The sequence below is a fragment of the Homalodisca vitripennis genome, unplaced genomic scaffold (assembly GCF_021130785.1).
Source record: "Homalodisca vitripennis isolate AUS2020 unplaced genomic scaffold, UT_GWSS_2.1 ScUCBcl_756;HRSCAF=3421, whole genome shotgun sequence".
NCBI lineage: Eukaryota > Metazoa > Arthropoda > Insecta > Hemiptera > Cicadellidae > Homalodisca > Homalodisca vitripennis.
In genome coordinates, this window is record NW_025776869.1 from 51,242 (window position 1) to 72,867 (window position 21,626).

At 33.6% G+C, this 21,626-nt stretch overlaps 1 protein-coding gene across 1 annotated transcript; it reads right to left on the reverse strand.

The window, feature by feature from the left end:
* Nucleotides 1-2,495: 2,495 nt before the first annotated feature.
* LOC124370969 lies at nt 2,496-3,965 on the reverse strand. Its single transcript, XM_046829271.1, has one exon. It carries the CDS (start codon nt 3,963-3,965, stop codon nt 2,496-2,498), a length of 1,470 nt encoding a protein of 489 aa, XP_046685227.1.
* Between the last annotated feature and the right edge of the window lie 17,661 nt (nt 3,966-21,626).

The window sequence follows — 21,626 nt, forward strand, 5'->3', positions numbered from 1 at the left end:
AACGCTTCATCTCTCCATTAATAAGAAGAAAGGTGGCTCCTTTACTGAGAGAAAAATTTATACCTTGGTTAAAGAGTTTAGTCGATGAGGAGTTGGACACCATTATTGAAAAAGACCCTACGGGTAGAGGTTTGAAACGACGTATTGGTCGGTAGCTTGATGCATTGTTGTCTGGGAATAAAAAAAGAGATCTTCCCACTGTCTCTTGGTGAAATAGAAACATTAGCAGGTATATTAAACATTAATGAGTTTAGAGGTGTTTTCATGCGACAGTTACTTCCAGACAAACCTACAAATATTGAACGTGGTGTTGTAAATCTTGGTGACCTTTCATCTGTTGGTACTCACTGGACGTGTTATGTGAAACGTGGTGAAAAGAAATTCTATTTTGATTCATATGGCGATGTCAATCCTCCAATAGAAGTAGTCAGGTATTTGGGGCCAAAAGGGTTGGTTTATAACTCAGAGCGTATTCAGGGGTTTGACGATCCTCCTATCTGTGGACATCTGTGCCTGGAGGTTCTACGACGAGATTCAGCTGGTGAGGACTGGGAAGATATTCTTCGTAATATAAGAAACAATAAAAATGCATGGAAACCGTGGTTTTATTTTCAACATATTTGGAGAAGAAATTGAAATTGGATCAATACCTACTCAACCCAATTCAGACCCTTCTCCTGGCGAGATAATTGAGCTTGCAAGTGATGTATCAAAAGTCTCACAAGATTTATCCGAAGTCAAGAAATTATTGGAATCACATTTGGTAAAATCGGAAAAAATAATAAATGCGATCGAGATTGTCCCCACTAGTACCGTAAATGGTGAAAAGATATGGGTCAGCTTCCTACTGAAAAACCACCAGAGAATTGGTCAAGTGAGCAAAGCAGTGGAGCCATATGATGTGGTTGTCAAAGTTCAATTGAGTGAATTAGAAGGTAAGATATACATCATGCAGAAAAAATTCAACAACGAAATAAAAAATATATGGAAAGAGGTTTTGAAGACTTCCATGATGGTAGTAACTTCATCTAAAACTTGTATAGAATTATAAGTATATAAAAAACTGCAACCATGCCATTACTCAAACTAACTGGAGCTGAGTCTGTACTGTCTCTCCATCTAGAACACCCCATTCACTTGGATCCAAACGCAGAGTATTATATGGCTCTTGTTGGATTTTACTCTGAGAACAACATATACAACTTGTTGCAACATGCAAAAGTCTATTTTTGGGACTTGGAAATACATTTCATTCCGAAACCACTGATACTTCAATGCGGTTACTGGACCATTGAACGACTTGAAAAGAGTTTCAGATATTACATAAAATCGTTGAATCTTAGTATAAATTAAAATGATTTCAAGATCTTTAAAGATGGTGACAAAATATCAATTAATTCTTCAATTAAATTCTACTTGGATAAAACCGTTAGTGATCTCTTAGGTTTTGAAAAATATGATGCAACAAACTTACAAAAAGAATCGTCTTACTTCAACTCAAATGAAAATGTAATTGCATCGAATCCACCGAATCTCAGAGCCGTTGATATCATCGAGATACACTGCAATATTGTCAACAACAGTCTTGTCAATCATGATGTTCACTCTCACAAACATTTGGAGACAGCAATCCTCTACTCCTTTTCCCCTAATGTACCACACGGCTACAAAATATCTCAATCACCTCAAGAAAAACACTACATACCTCTTCGGAGCGGTTTACGAAAGATTCAACTTATCACAATCACACTTGTAGACCAAAACAACCAACTGCTCCAGAACAACCATGTAAACAACATCGTCTATTTAGATCTGATCAGTAAATCACAAACACATACATACTCACAATTGTGGTAGATAAAAACGCGTGGTGTCTGCGCGGTGGCGGTGACGGGACAGCGATGACATGTGTGGTGATTCGCGCGGCGCGGTTCTGACTACCCATACTCACACTCTTAGTCGCTCTCTAAAAATTCTGTCCCAGATTCGGTCTCACACGGTTTGTCCCAGAACCGGTCTCAGGTGCTTTGTCCCAGGAACGGCCAAAGTATACTACTGTCATCACTTGGCATTTCTTAGTGTTGAGTTTCATTTTGTTCTCTTCGCACCAGCGGTCGATCGCACAAAGATCTTCCTGGATTCGTAGGCAGTCCTCTTCAGTGGATACGATGGAAAACAGTTTCACATCATCAGCAAACAGAAGTGAGTCGCATTGTAGAGCTTCAGGAAGGTCATTTATGAAGAGTGAAAAGAGATAGGGTCCCAACAGCGATCCTTGGGGAACTCCAGAGTATGAAATGAAATCTGATGAAGTGGCCGAAACAAACTTGATGAATGAACGCCGGTTTGAGAGGTAGCTTGTCAGCCACTTAATTTCCGTGCTTCCAAATCCTTGATCAAGCAATTTTCTCAAAAGTATTGTGTGGTCTACCGTGTCGAAAGCCTTGGAGAAATCCAGATATATGGCATCTAACTGATTATTGATGGTGAAGGCCTCATGTATTTTGGACTGAAATAACGTTAAGTTCGACACAGTAGACCTCACGCATGAAACCATGCTGCTGTGGGCAGATTAAGCCAGCCAGTTTATGCTTTAAACGGTCAAGAAAGAGGTCCTCAAAAACTTTGGCAATAGCTGGCAAAATCGAGATTGGTCTATAATTAGCAACATCTTCAATGGCCCCTTTTTTGTGGAGGGGAACAACGTAGGCTAATTTTAAAGATTCTGGGAAGACACCAGATGACAGTGACGCATTGAAAATATCACAAATTGGCCCCGCCAACAGACCACCGCAATGTTTCAAAACCATCGGGGGAATTTCATTAGGGCCCCATCCTTCGGTCTCATCGAGCTTCCTCAGCTTGCTCAATACTTCTTGGTGTGAGATTCTTGAAAAAATGGAGTTTCCAAAGTGGTCACCACTAACCGGTATAATCTCCGTGGGCCTTGTATACACTGAGGAGAAAAAATCCCTGAACAGTTCGCACATCCCTTGAGGTTCCTTTGATTCGATGTCGTTGTAAAACATGCGTGAGGGCAGCGAGGAAGAGTTTCTAATAGCGTTAACGTGGCTCCAGAAGAAACGAAGGTTCACGGATACTCCCTGATCCACTTGCTCTAAGTGCTGACGGTAGTCTCTCTTCGCAGATAACTTACAAGACGCTCTCATATTGGAGAAACGAAGATAATTGCAGGCTGTCGGTCGCTCCTTATACTGTCTGTGTAGAGTTTTTTTTGCAATTACCAGATCTTTAGTTTCGGCAGAGAACCATCTGGGAAATGGTGAGACACCAACTCTTCTCAATGGTGAGTTCAGCCTGACTGCTTCAGCAATCGTAGAAAGGAATTTTTCGGTTGCTTCATTGAGATCAGTGGAACTCAGGATGGCTGTGAAGTCTACGACTGAGAGGGAATTGTAAGTTTCCCAAAGATTGCATCTTTTAAAGTCAGGCTTAAAGTGTTTGGTGGTGTAAACCTTGGTGTTTCTGTTGCTGCAGTGCAAGATAATGGACAGTGGAGGGTGGTGCCTCTCCTCCGCAGGCAGAAGCGCATCAATTTCTAGAGATACGATAGTGTTTTTATTTGTGCATAGAACTAGATCCAACAGGACTCCTCTTCCGTTGTAAATAGAATTAACTTGTTGAAGGTCGTATAGCTCCATGAGAGGTAGCATCACTCTGGAGGCAGGAGTATGAACACAATTTAGAGCATCTGCCCAATCCACACCGGGTAAGTTGAAATCCCCGATTACAATAATTTCGTGGAATTCATGTTCTGTAGACACCTCTTCAATGGACGATAGAAGACTGTTGTAACTGGACGCATGCTGTTGAGGAGGGATATAGCAAACTACTAGGAGCCAGGAAAGGCCCTTAAAGGGCTCAATCTTTACCAGCAAATGCTCAATATTGCTCACACCAGACAATAGCCGGGTTGATGCAATGTTGTTTTTAATAGCGACCATGACTCCACCCTTACAGGATTTGGAGCAGGTTAAATGCGATCTGTCGCAACGATAAGAGGTATAGTTACTAGGAGATATTTCGACATCATGTATGTCATCAGAGAGATTTGTTTCAGTGATAATTATTAAATCAAATTTGGATGTGGCTATGGATAATTTTAGTTCTTCCAGTTTGCTTCTTAAACCATTAGCGTTTTGGTAATAAGCTAAGAGATGTCCATTGATCGAAGCTAGTTTTTTGAGGATTGCACACTTTTAGGGGTTCCATTCTGATATTTTATGGTGAGGTTTCTTTCACCAGCCTTTGATCTAGTGTCGAGAGTGTTTCTGAGTTCAGCCAAATAAGACCTTTCCATTTGCGTGCGATCGCGGGATACATACATTTTGCAACCTGGGAAGATTTCTTTACAGGAGTCTGGATGGAAAGTTTTAAAAAAGGAAATGGCATCTTTGCGTCCTTGAATGCTACTTTAACTGGGCGTGATTTATCTGGCGACTGCTTCCCAATCCTGATTACTTTGGTCACTTGAAGGTTAGATAAATTAAAGGACTGAAAGATAGATTTAACTGACCCGTTATCTTGTTCAACCCCTGCACTTGCATCCCTGCCATTAGGCTCTGGAATTCCGTGTATAATAGCATTTTTGGCACGCTGGGATCGATCATTGACTTCACTGATGATACACTCAGGGCTGTTTGATTTATTTTCTTTAATAGATTCCACTGCAGATATTAAATTTTCTATTTTTGCTTCGTTCGCTGAGACTCACGGTTCAAGCATAGAAATCTGTTTTTTGATAAGTCCAATATCTGTTTTTATTTCCCCGATGCCCTCTGTGACTTCTGTTACTTTTCCTATTTGATCGGACCAACTATCAATCTTATTCATGAGCTTATTAAGACTAGATGTCAAAACTACGATAGGTTCCTCAAGAAATGGCACGCAGTCCACTCGGTTACAAAGCCATCTCTTGTTCGTATCTTTGCAGAATTGGGTGTAGTCAGCCTTTATTGATGTGATTTGTACGTGTAAATGATTAATAACATTTCATTACCATAACTTAGCGTTTTGATTGGTTCGTTACAGTCAAATTGTTAAATATAAATTTTATTGCTCATGAAATTTGCATGTTACATAAATTTACTAAATACTGTTTACTATACATAACTTTTCATGTGATAACTTCTAACGGATTTTAGTCGGTACACGCAAAACTTTGCGATGGACAAATATAACTCATACCGTGATTTATGCAGGCAGCGGTAATATACAAAATATCAAAATTATCACACTATTATGATCGTTATTGAGTAGCAGTTATCTATGTACATTTTATTACTGTAACATTTTATAATTCATATTCAACCTAAATATTTATTTTGTGTTGACATCCTTAAGCAGCATTAGAACGTGCCTAGCACCGACTTTGTTTCTTTATATTATTAAAATAAGTCATATTTAGTATTATGAGATGCGTATATATCTAATTACTTTATTACTTTCTCGGCTATACAATTTCATCAACTTATATATATATTAAACTTAAAAGTCCCACCTTCTACCCAACTAATTAACTTTATTATGGATTGAGATGAAGGAATTTACTTTAGGGTGTGTTTATTTTACCAAATGAGGAGTGTTTTAATAGTGTATTTTTAGGGGTAAGCTAAAATATTTAAATAAGAATCTCTAGCAAGTATAACATCAATTTAAAGTGATTATAAAAAGAGGGAAAATAGAAATACTACAGGTGTTTCATGTTAGTATACAAGATTTTTCTCATTAAAATTCTAACTTCTTTTATAAAACGCCCATACTTGTGAGTACATTTTAATGAAAAGTTTTAAAAATATTGAAATCTCGCCTAAATTTCACTAATATGAATTAAGTTGAGGATCTTTAACTCCTACAACTAAAAGTTTACACAATGTGAGACGTTGTTTTTAATCCAGACTTTACGAGCGTCTCCTTTGAGTTAAATGGAGGTGAGATTTCAAGATTTTTACCAACTTTAAAAAATTATTCAAAAGTTATGGAGTTTTAGAGAACAATTGAATCTTTGTAGAAAGAAATATTTTAAACATTTATTTTACCCATTCACCAATTTCTAAAGTTCATGGTTCCTTTTGTTCATATACACTTTTTGTATATATTGTATATTTTGTAACGGTAACCAGGCCCATAGTTAGATCATTCTTATTCCGGCAATCTTACAAGGGTCCTAGCTAGGTTCCGCCACACGATTATTTAAAAGAACCCTGTCGATTGCCGGGACGCGGTAACAGGACTTGACAAGATCCAACCCAATCACATTGTCAACCGGAATGATCAATAACATGTATAGAGTAAAACATATCTCCAAATGTATGTCCATGTGAAATGAATGTTGCCCTTAGAGCGTTGTTTTCAAATGAACATGTTGTGTTTGTTCGGTAACTGATTGTAAATCAAAGTCAGTAGAGTGTACGTGGTTTTGTTATGTACGTTTATCAAACTTTTTCTGTTGCATCAAAACAACACTGGATCTATTCTGTTTGAGTCTGATTTATGTTTTAAACTTCAACTCCCCTAGTGCTGCCCATTCTTTTTGACATTTGAAGAAAAGGACGTAAAAATGTTCTAATAAACAAGATCAGCTGAATGAAATTTCCTTAAAAATTTTAAACGCATTCAAATAAAACAAATTATACAAAAATAAAATTATATTACATTAGCAAAGCGTATCACGAGTGATTTTTAAAATTTAATTTCTGTTTGTCAGCCCTTATGTTTATCTATATATTACACAATACATCGAAATCAAAATTACTTATACCCTTGGAATGTGTCATAAAACTTCATTTCTATGCAGGAAATACTGAGTTCGAGAACGGTTCATGTCAGTCATTGGGGTTGGTTGAGCATAAGTGAATATATTTACTTGGGTTTTATGGGAACCAATGATGGGAATTATGATAAATAAATAAGCTTAAACATTGTATTAGAAATTTTTATTTTTATTTTAGAGCACTGCACTAGTGGGAGTAGAACAACGTGTACCTGTCCGCCTGTCTCCACAATATCTCGAAAACAAATAAACCTGCACCCTTGAAATTTTGCTTGAGGTTATAATTCACGATTTAGTAATAAATCAGCTCCAATTGAGTTATTGCAAACAAAATAAATGAAATTAGTTTTCGAAGCCAGCTTTATAAACAAGGAGGGCGGAGCGGTATGCTTTTCCTTTTGTTTCTAAAATACAAAACAAACACACAAACCGGTGGAGAACAAAAAACAAGGACCAACAAACGAGTACCCTGAATAGTTCAACGAGCAGTAAAGTGCAGATAGTATAGAGCTAACTGCCATCATGGTAAGTACCATTTACACCGGTATCTGCCTTTATACCATTACCTGCCCTGTCCTTCAATGCTTGTGTTAGTGAACGTCTGAGAGTTAACATTTAAAACTGCAATCCCTATTTTGTGGCATATTATTTGAATGGTAAATTCAAAAGAAACACAATGACATGAACAAAACATCTCTATGACGAACCCTGCAAAAGTTATGGGCAAACAACCCCTTACATCAAAGGGTGTATATGAAGTACTGATCCGCCTGTATATATTCCAAATAGATAGAGATATAAGTGTACAACCTTCACCAGACTTATTAAATTACTTTTATGGAATTCTTTTTAGGATAAAAATAATTTCAGCCCCTTTTCAAAGGGGGTAACTTTAAAATTTCAATCTACAACCCCCATCTTTTGACATGTAACTTTAAAGGTATATTCAATAGAAACATAATGGCATTACAAAAACATTCCTACGACGAGCCTACGTTAAGTTATAGACAAATAATCCCTTACATCGTAATGGAATCTAGAAAGAATAAACTGTTTACTAAAACTATACACACCAGGAACATTAGATACTACGTAAAAACAGCTGGGGCCCTTAAAAGACTTGCCAAATGATATCACGAATGCATTGTGTTAATACGTGAAAGATATTGGCATTGTCCCTACAGATTATTACTTTTTTACTTTATTTGTCCATAACTTATGCTAAAAGGCGTATAGATGTTTTCTTAGTGTCGTTGTGTTTCTATTAAATAGACTTTTATCAGGACTTGTCAAAATATAGGAGTTGAAATTTTAAAGTTACCCCATTCTACATTCCATTGAAATGGGGGGGGGTTAAATGTTTGCAATCCTAAAAAATCCAAAAAAGTAATTTAGAAAGTCTGGTGAAAGTTGTACATTGATATCTCAATTCGTTTGGAATATATTCAGGTGTATCAGAACTTAAGCTATACCCTTATATATAAATTAGGACTTGTTTGCCGATAAATTTTGTTAGGATCATCGTAGAGATGTATAATGCTGTGTAGACAATTAAATGAATCAAGGTTTTCACAAAGTTACAGATGCTGTATGTAAGCTAGTGATGTGAACATTTGTCTTATATTTGAGAATTGAATTATAGAGAATGAATTGAAAAGGGTAGTATTGCACAAGTCATCCTACGTTACTTAAATTTGTCTTCTAATATACACCTTTCTTACGTACATCCGTTACTTTTACAGAAGAAAGCTCATGCAGATAGAATAGACAAAAATATCATAACCTTGAAATATACATGAAATAATAGTAAAGCAGTAACCGTGTACAAGGTGAGGTGTATCCACTCCCGGTTATTTTCTATTGATCTTAGCACCCAGACAAGACGATAGAGGCTGAGGTGATTGTTAAAGAGATTATTTTTCACAGATGCAACAATTTTAGACTACAAGAGCTATAATTTCCCTCGGGTTATAGTTAGTATGGTGCAGTCTGCTTCTATTTCTCTCTTTAGCAACAGAACTCCTTCACACTATCTTTCTTCAGTAGCAAAATAGTAAGATAGTAACCCTGCAGTTACTATCTTACTATATATCAGTCTATTAGATGTCTATTAATAGTATATTACTGTCTATCAGTCCCTCCCCGGGTTGTTTCTAATGATCTTAGCTGCAAGACAAGACAAGAGATCTCGAGGTGATTGTAACAAGGGGAAAAGTTGCAACAGTTCTAGACTACAAGAGCTATAATTTCCCACGGGTTACAGAGAGTATGGTACAGTCTCCCTCTCATTCTCTGTTTAGCAACAGAACTCCTGTACAATATCTTCCTAGTGTAGCTCAAGTTTCATTGTTACTCTTTAACAAACAGAATGAAAGTGTTGTACTGTTGTATGTAATCTTTTTAAATATTTTTATATTTACAGATGAAAAAATTCTGTCTGTAATTATGGCATATGGGACTTTTCTTAGCGTTAGAGAATATTTTTGAATCGATCTTATGGGTTACCTAAACATGATTACAACAAGAATATAGCAGAATACATTTGTGAGAACTTGACTGCTAACAGATTTTTGAACACGAAAAATTTTTGTATTTCCTCAAAATACAATAAATATTTACACGTAATTTATTTTAAGTAATAAAAGAATAAAAAGCTAAAATTCAATTATCTTGTTGCACGTTGTTTTGAAGGCTTCATAAATGACATATAAGGAAAAGAATTACAGAGCTGCATGGTAATTGGCCGAAGCTTATCCAATTCCAGATTATTCAGATGAATTAACCATTAATGCGGCTTCCTTATCACAAGCTGTAAGAATTTCGAACATTTTATGCTGCCTTTTTTGGAGTTACATATATTCGTCTTTATTTCTATTCATTGTTTTGTTATCCTTGAACACTATAATGCAATAATTAGGAAATATTTTTAATCTATCGCACATATCAAATCTACCCATTATACTAATCCTACGTCATTATACATCACTTACGTCGCGTACCGGCCTTAGCTTGTGTGGGGCCCGGGGCAAACTTTTACTGTGGGATCCATCTAGCATCTTGTTTCCGTCCACTATAATTTACAACCTAAATGACGTAAATGCAGTATGAAATTGAATAAAATATGTTGTAAAAGTCTATAACACTTAACTAACAACTAAATTAATTTGATTTTCATGTGTAAACTATGACATTATTTCATAACCATAAGTTATATGATTTGACTAGTCCGTTATTGTCATATTGTTCAATTTAATTTGTGCCATTCGAAATTTATATGTTATAAATGTTCAATCAATTTATACTCAAAATTTCACGTGATATTTTCTATCTTTTTGTAATCCCCACGAAAACAATATTATTTGTCATTGGAATTAAGAAATAGCTACTGATACTGAGTTTTGTGCAGGCAATGGTAATATTATGGCCTAATTATCACACTATTCTGCTTGCTGCTGGAGTGGCAGTTATATTTTTACAATTTGCCATTACTAAACTTGTGTAATTGAAAACAACTCTCAGATACTTAATATGATAAACTTTAGAAATTACGTTTAGTGTGTAACTTCATTTATTTTTATAAATTTCGTGTATGTTAAAAAAACTTTTTTTATCTTACGAAGTAAAAATATTGTCTTTTATATATGCCTTATTTTTATTTTTCTTATTATTTCAAAACGTACAGCCAGCTTATAATATTGTGGCAACTAGATATCAAAACATAAATTAAACAGAATCATTATGGATCAAATGTTGTTTTTATCAGTCAGAGTGAGGTTGATAGACATACCAGACAAAGCCATGGTCTACTGGTTATGATTTACTGTCATTTACTGAAAGAACATGATTATAAAACAACGCGCATATTAAGGTCAGGTTTAATTTATTCAACACGGTCATAGTTTGGTTACCTGACGTTGATTAATAATTTTTAAGTGTTTTACAGTTGTCTTCAAACGTGGCAGGCTATAAAATATACGGTTGGAGTAAACTTATTATTTTACATTTTAACCTTTTTGATACATTTCAATTTCAACCTCCACCGACATTATCGCAGCTGACGACCAATTTCTTGTTTAGAGGAAATTCCTCCCTCAATTTGCAGGAAACAAGTTTGTGTGCTTTGATCGTTGGAAATTAGCTTGGAAGTTAAACCCTATTTATGATGTTCTGTTCCTCCTAAGAAGATCAAGTCAGATCATTTTTTTAAAGTATGCGGAGCTATTAAGCTATTATATTAAAGACAGATTTAAATGTTGCAAAACAAAATATACCGACATCGGGGTTAACCTATTTTTGATATTAGAAGCGTTGTTACTATGGAGTTTTAATCTATGCTTTCATAATATAAATGTAAACTAATTCAACATAGTAGTAAAGCTAATTAAACATTTAGTTGTGCTATCATAAAACCATGTTTATACAAAAAAGTATGTTACATATGACAGGCTCTTTTAATGAATAATATTTGTGTAATATTTTATTATAACGCCACTTTAGAGACCAACATTGGATTTGGCGTTTTCTCATAAACCAGTGGCGTAGCCCGGGAGGATTCTCAAAATATGAATAAGCCTATATCCTAACGAGAGATGCTAAGATGCTTATAATATCCATGTTAATATTAGTAAAATCGGTTAAATAGTGTGAAAGAGTAACAAGCAACATACTCACTCGCATTTAAAATTTAGATAGGGGATGAGATGGTCTAGAATTGGTGATTAAAACATACAGCGAATAATAATTGTTTCACAAAATACGTTTATAACGTACAATGGTGTTTGGATAGCCTATTTAAGTTACCTCAAGTAATAACTAATAGTAACTCTTTTCCAGGATCCTAGAAATGAGAATATAATTGTCAAGTTTTAAAATTAAAGTGACTAGTGTATTTTAAGATTGTCCTGTATACACCACATTCTTCAGTATACAACAATAATTTTATTTAATGACTTCAAAACTGAAACAGCTCACTGATAATCATCAGTTGAAAAGGTTCTCAATTCAAGATCTGAATTATCTCTATGTTAAACGTCAAGTGTTTTGTTTCGCAAAAAGCGGGAGAAGTAGTGACGAGAGAATAAACGCTTTGCCTTTTATAATTATGGCCTTCAGCAGTTTGCCTTTAGAAATCTTTATCTTAATCATTTTTTCAGACTTAAAAATTCCTAAGTATCTTTATTCAGCACCGTACCCAAAAAGAAATAATTCTTGAATATTTTTATCCTTTCAATTCCATTCCGCAACATAAAATTTGAAGCCACTATATCGTGGAAGGTGTAAAAAAATAAAAAATGGAATACATTTAGTTCAATATTTTAAAAATGTCCTGCCAATGTGGTAAATTTCTCTTGCTTTAGTATATTTAGTATGTGTGTGTGTGCGTGTGTGTTTGTGTGTGTGTGTATTCTTAAGGTACATTTTCTACAATATATATATACATATATATATATACATGTATATATATATATACATATATGTCTATTTATTAAAGATTTATAAATTACAATCGCCTGATTTTATTATCAATAAAAAATAGACCGCAAAACGTACTTGCTTTGCCAGAACTCAAACCCAGGTCTCTCATTTTCCTACCGAGCATGTTACCACTAAACCACAGAGCACTTACTTTTACGATTCGATTATTTTGCATTTGCATTGTTCCTGATGCTTTTCTGTATTCAAAAAAGAAAACTAACTATTAATCGGAAGGCCACAAATCTTTCAATCGACTTTCAAGATTCGACATGTAGCCTCTCCTTGTAGTTTTTATCGATCTTAGCATCGAAAGACGAGAGGGCCCAAATGGCTTCTCTTAAAGTTTGTAGTTACAGTGGGCTAGAACATGGAGCAAGATGGGTGGCAATTTGAGAGGTCCCGCAGTTCATGTTTGCCCCGGGCCCACACCAGCTAATGTCGGCTCTGAATGAATCGACGTGACGCGAGTGATGTGTGAAACTCAACTCAGCTTATTAATGTCAGCTCATAACACGGCTAAGCACTAGTCAGAGTTTATGATGGAATATAAATAATATTACCTGTTCGATATTTTCTGTACTGTAAGATGCGAATATTTGCGCCTAGTAAAATACACTACGTCAAAACGATGTCTTGTTAGTTTTGCTGCAATTAACAATATAGTAAATGTCTCTTAATAACTATTTGCTTTTGACACGGCATATACCGAACCAACGTTTAGAATGTTCTCACATATCCTAAAGTTCATTTAACTGTTTAATACTTAATCGGGAAAAAACAGTGGTATTTTGGCTTTACTTGAATAAGTATCCTTAATTTTGTTTAAATCTTTGACGCATTTTAGGTAGTCAGTACTTTCCACGTTAGACTTATTTAAAAAGTTCATATTGATGGGTTTGTAATGTCTCAATCTTAAGCCAAAGATATAAATCCACTTCAAAACCCTGTGATATGATTTGATGTCTATCTGTCTGTCTCTCAGCACCATGTCTAGAAAACCTTCTAAACTAGAATACCTTTTATCACGAATTTGTGGCCATTGCCTTACAGCTTAGAGAGATATCATCTAAGAACATTCTTGACAGTTTAAAATAGTCGAAACGTGGTCAGCCTGTCCTAAGAAAGCCACATTAATATTTAATTGATAAATCACAACAAAGATCCTCCCGTCTACTCCCTCTACATAAAATAGTAATTAAAAATTTTGTAAAATTATTAAAATATGTAAACAATACAGGGTGAAGTCTGCGCTTTAAAATCTTAAGGGGACCTGTCAGTGCCTATCTCGCCCATGTTAAATTACACATATTGTGGTACACTTTTCTCAGCAACTAATGCATAAAACCTCATGAAATTTTAACCTGATGTCGTATAGTTCTTTAAAAATAATAATAAGGAATATAAATAGTTTTGGTAGCATGGGTTTTTTTTAATGTCATGTATTTTATATCAAATAAATAAATCAATACAATTAAATTGAAAACTCTTATAAAAACTTCATATTTATTCAAATCTTCTAGAAAAAGCTTATTATTGTTGCTAATAATACTATAAATAACTTGTGAAAGTTTCATAAAAAACCAATAAATACTTTAGGAAATATTGGTACCTAAGTAATAAAATACACAACTTTCGGAATTCAAAAATAAAAAAAATTATTGATTATAACTCACAATAATCGCACTTATATCCACTAATGAGCACCATATCCATAGTCTGGATCATCGGATACTTGTTCATTGTCTTGAAGTCTTCTTTTTACATTTAGTCTTGCCGCACGAGCCCTTTTTTCAATTTCTTTCATAGCCTGTTCAGCTTCGTAGACCCGTTTCAAATCTTGACGTTTTAGTCCCACAATACAGTTTGCACCAGATTTTCCACATACCTTTTCCATAACTTTTGCCTTTCCTAAAACTCCCTCATTATAACATATAACAGCATCATACACTCCATTTTTCAATGTTTCTAATCCAACAAAATTATTTTTTGAAACTCGCGTCCAAATCATATTATTGAATGATTCATTCTGATTTTGTGTTTTTCCATGGACACATTTTTTTAGCAAGGTAGGATTAGCTAAGTCTTGATAGATGGGCTTGAATTATTCCATGATTGTAGATGGTATATTGTTTGTGGTAATGGTGGTTCAACATTCAATTCTTTACTTCGATTATACTTACACCACGAAGTTGTGCCTGCTGGGCATAGGCCGTGCTGAGGTTTGTCTGCAGTAGACAACTTATGAAAAAAAGTAGCCCATACTGCTTGTTTCATCTTATCTACATCATCACAGTTCTGTCTAATGGCTGTTCCATAATAAGTTTGTAGCTCTGTTATTATATTATCAGTCAACCTTCCTTTTCCTGATAAAGGCTTGCCATCGGGTAATGTTACACCCTTGTACTTTTCCTTCAGTCTTCGGAGCCTACCACCCATACGTTTCTGGATATGTCCAATACATTCAAGTTTCTGTATTGTAATATCAGGTCCATACGGTTTACTATTGTTTACAACCTCAAAGGCTTTACTGTCTCCGTCGCCTAAGTAATTCACATAACGTGTAGGAATATTACCTTTGTCAGAGCGCTCATATATTTTGACAACACCATTTATTTCCATCCCTCCACTGGTTCCTCTATAATTAGCAAGACATCCTTCATGGCTAAGAACTTGCTTACCCTTACAAATATTGCAATACTTAGACATACACTCAACATCAAGTACCTTACTCGTATCTACACTTGTCACGGTGACCACACCATTCAATGATGAGTGACCTCTCTTCTGCCAGGTTCCGTCGAATATTACGCTAAGATCACTGTTATCGTCATTTTCATTTACAGCTTCTCTTTTTGCAATTTGCATGCTTTCTTTAGCTACTTCAGAAATACATTTACTCAGTTCTTTATTGTAACTATCAAATCTCAAGGGGGGTTGGGGTAAGTTCATTACCGAACAAAATGTCTGTGCCGCTGAACGTCCTTTGCCGATACTTCTCATCGCATACACTAACCTAATGTTGTTTTCAAAACAACCACTTTCAGTTTTTTCAGAAGTCATAAAATCTACATTAGCATCACAGTTATTGCATATGAGTGATAATCTAGACACTATTCCTTTCCGTTTTTTCTGGATATTCAAACAGTTCTAATGAAAGTTCAGAGAAACACTGATTACAAACCGCAAATTTTGACAGTTGTTTGTTTAGTATTGGAATATTTACTAAAACATTACCATCCTTGAAATTATGTCCATAATACTCAGGCTCTTCTGCACATAGTTTTATATTCTTGAGCTTCTTTGCTGAAGAACTTGGTATACTAGGCCTACCTTCATTGACAGGCATAGGCCTATTGCTATGAAAAGATTCACTGCTAGTAGAGCTACTTACATTATTTGAAGAAGAACAACTATTTACACTATTATTTACAACACTACTATTTACACTATTATTTACAACACTACTATTTGTTTTAGTTTTTGAAATATTACGCCTTTTTCCAAACTTTTTTAGTCTAGCCATCTCTCAAAAACACTAAGACAATAAACAGTAAATATTATTCAAAACAACAATTTGACTTACAATTTTGAAGTTATGTTTGCTAACTGGATTGTAGCTGAAATAAAAACAGCTGATTGCAATGATCCAAAAAATGCTTTATGTAGATTTCATCCATAACACTGTATACTATATGAAGTGGCCAACATATGTCATTTTCGGCTTCGTGTACTCTTAGTAATAAAACTAATTTTTAATGTGAATAAGTGCACAGAATAACATGTTTTTGGTATCAATGTATTCAGGAAGAGCTACTGAATTAAAATAAGTAAAAAAAAATTTTTTGTTTTAAATTTGTTTTTTCACTGACAGGTCCCCTTAATAAAACTCAATACATTTTCTATCATTGTGTTTGAGTTTTCTATTACCATATCTATATGACATCATTACATCTATCGTCATTCAAAATATTACATGATTCATCATAAATTAGTAATTCTGCAATAAATCTCTAACTTACCACGAATCTCTTATTAAAAACTGCTCTACATATTTAAATACTTAGTTTCCCATCGTTTCAACCACAGCTTTGCATACCTACGTAAAGTATTGATAAGGGTAAAGCGTTCAGCCTACTACGACTGCTCAGGAAATAAGGACAGGTCTTCAACAGCTTCTTCACTCTGAACCCATTATTTAGCCTTTCGGGTCCTATGCAGGTCAGTTCATTAATATGTAACTTTCGAGTATATATAATCGTTATATATGATAGGCTATGTATTTGTTGTCATATATATAATTTCATATGTTTTTAAGTCGATATTAATTTGGGTTTTTAGTTTTAGATGCATTTTTTTCAAATTCTACAAAAGGAGTAGCTTCCAGTTCTCAGTAATTTAAAGGCGTCCTTAACTGAAGCAGTTACACCAAGAACAAAGCTAATGTTATACAGTCAGAGACTATAGTACTACACGGCGTACAAACACGTGGTCTAATAACACGGCCATTTTGAAGTTGTTACTAAACAACGTGTTCTGTATTGATAACAGTTTGTGTACATGTATCCTGTTACGGTTCCTTTGTTCCTTCCTGTGTATACGTACTTCCGGGTATCAGTTATCGGTGATGAATTTCATATCGACTGATGAAATAGCAAAATAGTTTTAACAATTTAACACAGGTCATTAATTCATTATATTATCTTAGGCTAAAACTGTAGAACCAATAAATCCAATCTCAGATCTCTAACTAATATTATTAAATAAACCTAGTTACCAAAGTTCGTCAGTGATGGTTCTAAATTTTCAGTTACATTGAAAGTTTTTCTGTTTTACGATTTATGCGTTTATACACATTTTCTTTTTAGTTTAAGTATTATAAGTGTTTAAATAACACAGCATATCAAACAAGTGTCTTTAGACTACTATTCCCAGCTGTATTTGACGGCCAGTCCCAGTGGTGAAACCCACGCAGCATTTGAAAATTTATTTAAGTAGTCAAGAAATAAGGAAAGTCACCTAAGTTTGTTTTGACCTCGGTTTAAACGATTTCATCGGCACACAATAGAATATTTTTATAAACAATTTTTCAATGACAAAAATTACCTTCATCTAAAGATTTCACAATTGGTTGTTATAGCTTTAGAAGCAACTTTAGTTTTAGTAAAATTTGTTTTATATGCTTAAATATTTTTTAATTGGAAAGATAAAAGATACAAATCTAATCTTCATATTAAAAACAATTACATAGTTAGTCCTACACCACCAAAAGACTGCCAACGCTGATATTTCCGGTTATAACGAATTTTCATGACGAAACTGTGAAGCTGGTCACATCCTCCTTTTTATCGGTAAGGATAACGTCTCCTATCCCTTAACAACAACTTCTAGAATCACTGATACACCTGAAACTTACAGATACAGCAATTTGTAAATAAATTCTTCTTGTAGCGTCTTGTATAGTATTTCATGTGGCCTGATAATTTTTATTTTTATTTTTTCCTATATATTGCAAAGTTTTCTTTGCTTCTAGTCAACATTAACATGTATAAGATCCACACTTAATTTATTTTCTGGGAACGACAATATGAAATGAAATTTTATTATTTTATTTCTTATCTAGATAGTGCATTGGAAGCACAAAACTGTTTTCTTATATAGTACATTTTTATTTACATAAGAGAATTTGAGTTCAACTTGTGTATCTGATATTTCAACTAAATTATAAGGTATAGTATGAAAGTGTCACAAACCAGTTTACTGAAATATGCAATAAGCTGATACTAAAGCGCTTACCAACGAATCAGTTATTACCCTCAGTGGTTGTCTAGGGAACACTAACACTATGGTGAACGCATTATTTTAGTGGGTACTACAATGATACAGGTTTATAGCAAAGCCAAAGTTTGTGATTTACAATCTAGTGGATTATCAGGCTCACAGCCAAGATACTTTGTGGTAGTCATATAAATTATAAAATGGAAGAAGATGATCAGAAAATGTACGGAAGCTCAGGTACTTTGGAAATACGAATCTAGCATGTCTTCTTGATTCTAACGCACCATTGTTTTCCATTTCTAGCTTATTATAACAATAAAACAACTCCATTTTGAGAATAAAATACTCAATTTAAATTTGTTTTAATAAGGTTCTAAAAGCGTTACATTATCTTAATCGTTATTATTAGATGAAAATGAAAAAAGTAAAAATGATAAAACGTGGTTTTTTAAATTAAATGATATTCTATTTTTAATTACATACGATTTTGTTTATTTCTTCAAATTTTATATGATATAGTAAGTTGCAATTCGAATAGGAGTGAAATATCAAGTAGAAATACAAAGGTCACAATTTGCATGGAATATTTTCTAAATCCTGTTCCCTGATGGAGATACTAAGAGATTTTTGTAAAAGTCTGGAGATGAGGTTTTAGATAATAGTTTCCAAGGGCAAACTTGTGAAGGCCATAATTATAAAAGGCAAAACTTGTATTTTCTCGTCACCAATTCTCCCGCTTTCTGCGAAACAAAACACTTGACGTTAAGCACAGAGATAATTCAGGACTTAAATCGAGAATAAAGCGTTAAAATTTGTATATCCTTTATATTCAGATGTTTTCACCTGATGCACGATCTTTTCACTTATAACTATGTCAATGTAATTATTTAGGCCATTTCCATAAGTACGCTTATGTAGGGTTGCTTGTTCCAATATAAACTATACAGCCATATATGTGTTTTTTTTTATACAAAAACTAGTTTAAACTCACTGACATTCACTAAGAAACAGGAATCTTTTTAATGTAAGAGAAACTTTTATAAGGTCTTGAAGTTCAAATAAAAACTTCAGTACCAAATCCAATGATAATTTTGTAAATAATACTTACGTCCTACCAGATCTATACTATCTGCACTTTACTGCTTATTTAACTTCTCAGAGTGCTCGTTTTCTTAGTTTTCGTTATGATTGTAGCCACACTGAGTTATCTGTTTGCTTTGAATTTAAAATACAAAAGCCAAGTTCAATCTATTCCCGGTCCTTATCTAAAGATGTGGTTTTGCCAATCTAATTAATTTGGATATTTAGTGTGCATTAAACGTCAAATCCAATCTGGAAATTCTAAAAAAGTAATATGGTACAATTAAAATCATAGTAAGTTTATACTACTGTATCCATACGGCTAAACTGAAGGTACTACGATAAAAATACATACAAACAGAAGTATAACAAATGTATCTGAAAGGCCGGTCCTCTTTTTAGCCTTATCCTGCTCATCCTCAAGGGCTACTAGACTGTATTATACAAAATAATAAAGGGGATGGTCAATACAGTGAAATGTATATTGTACTAAAAGAAGGCTGCGGCCGAAGAAAGGAATTGGACCTGCACTATCTTTAACTGAGATCTAAAGTTAGGCGAAATATTTGGCTAGGGAAATGGGCTCCTAGTCCCTTCAAAAACGTAATCCTTTAAGTGAATTACAAACTGGAATTATATAATTTATGCTAAAACATGCAGGAGCTTCGAACCATACAATTGTTAAAAACAAGTTGATTATGTCATTACAATATATTTTAATTATACTGCATTTAACTTATTTAAGCCCACATTTACCACGAGAAATAAAAACTTTTAGGATATTTCTTTAGACTACAAAATTTATAACTTCCTTAGCATTTGCGTAGTTATCATTTACGCAATATTTAATTTATAACTTTTTAATTCTTTATTTAAGGAATTATAAACTCTTAGCTTTTCTTATAACTCAAATTTTCTGTTTAAAAACAAGTTTGCATGTATAAATGCTTCACGCACATATTTGCAGTTTATGAGTTCTTGAGTTAAAAAGTAGACAATAAAAATGTTGTCCAGTCCATGATAAAAAATTAGCTTGGCTTATTCTGAACAAACTAGATACTTTAAATTAGTATTATTATTTTCTAATGACTATATGTTACAAAGTTTAAATAATAATTTACTATAGCAGTTGTCTTTATACTTGTAGTCGCCATATACACACAAATTTTTGGTAACATAAACTGTATGGTATATCACCCAAAACAAAACTAACGAGATTACTTAGTTGTACTACATTCAAAGCATATCCAGCGCATATATTCGTAACTAACAGTACAGACAATTGGATATGTAATGATATACATGAACTATCAGGCACTGTGATTGTGTCTAGTTGTGTTATGACTGCAAATGGACATGTTCAGTTGTGTTCAAAATTTAATTTCCAGTTAAATACACACACACACACACACACACACACACACACGCACATATATATATATATATATATATATATATATATATATATATATATATATATATATATATATATATACAAGCGTTAAAAACATTGGCAGGAGTAGGCCATATCATGGGTCATGTAACTAGGTTCACTGAGGGACCATGCGAAATTTCATTTCATTATTCAGACTATGATAAACTATGATAAGAGATAAACACATTTATGCTTCTCCGTCCCGCAGCCAAAAACAATTTTTATGAACATAACTAGGGACATTAACATTAACCTCTTCAGTATTATTAATGGCCATGCACCATTATAAAACACACAACTGTTTATGTAGAAATTTAATTTAATGAAAAATTCAATACTTATTATATATATTATATATATGTATATATATATGTTTGTAATTAATTTTCGAAGTATCGAGCAGACAATCAAACAGAAATGAAATTTGTCCAACCTTTCGAGATTGATAGATAGGCTTTGATAATTTTCAGCCAAATAATTTGAATAATATATTATTTAATAGTAACTCAATTTAATTTTTTTTCTACTTACTTTGTTTCATTTACAAGGGTTTAAAATTTGTCCAGGTAATTTTGTCCAACAGATAAATTTGTGTTCTCATTGTAAAATATAAACAAGGATAGCCTGCTTTAAATATTACGTGAAATAAAGTTTGAAACATAAATCTGGCTTAAACATTATGGATCCAGTGTTGTTTTGAAGCTACGGAACAAGTTTGATAAACGTACGTAACAAAACCACGTACGCTCTACTGGCTTTGATTTACAGTCATATACCAAACAAACAGATTCGTTTAACCCAACGCTCAATTTAAGCTTAATTTTTATTCGTTAAAAATATACATAAACAGTTATATTTATTATGTACTGATCATTTTTATTTACAACGTGACAGTTTGGAAAGTACGAAATGAAAAACAATACAATTATAGTTAAATTATTTTTCTTTGTGTAAAGGTTATTTTTTTGTTTATATTTTTTATTTTAATTTAAAATTTTAATTTTTCTTCAAATGTTTTTGTTCATAATTATAATTTTGCAATTATGTATTAGGTTAGTTATTACTTGA

Excerpts from the sequence above, each read along its gene's own strand:
- LOC124370969 (XM_046829271.1), bottom strand. The coding sequence starts at position 3,965 with ATGGTCGCTATTAAAAACAACATTGCATCAACCCGGCTATTGTCTGGT.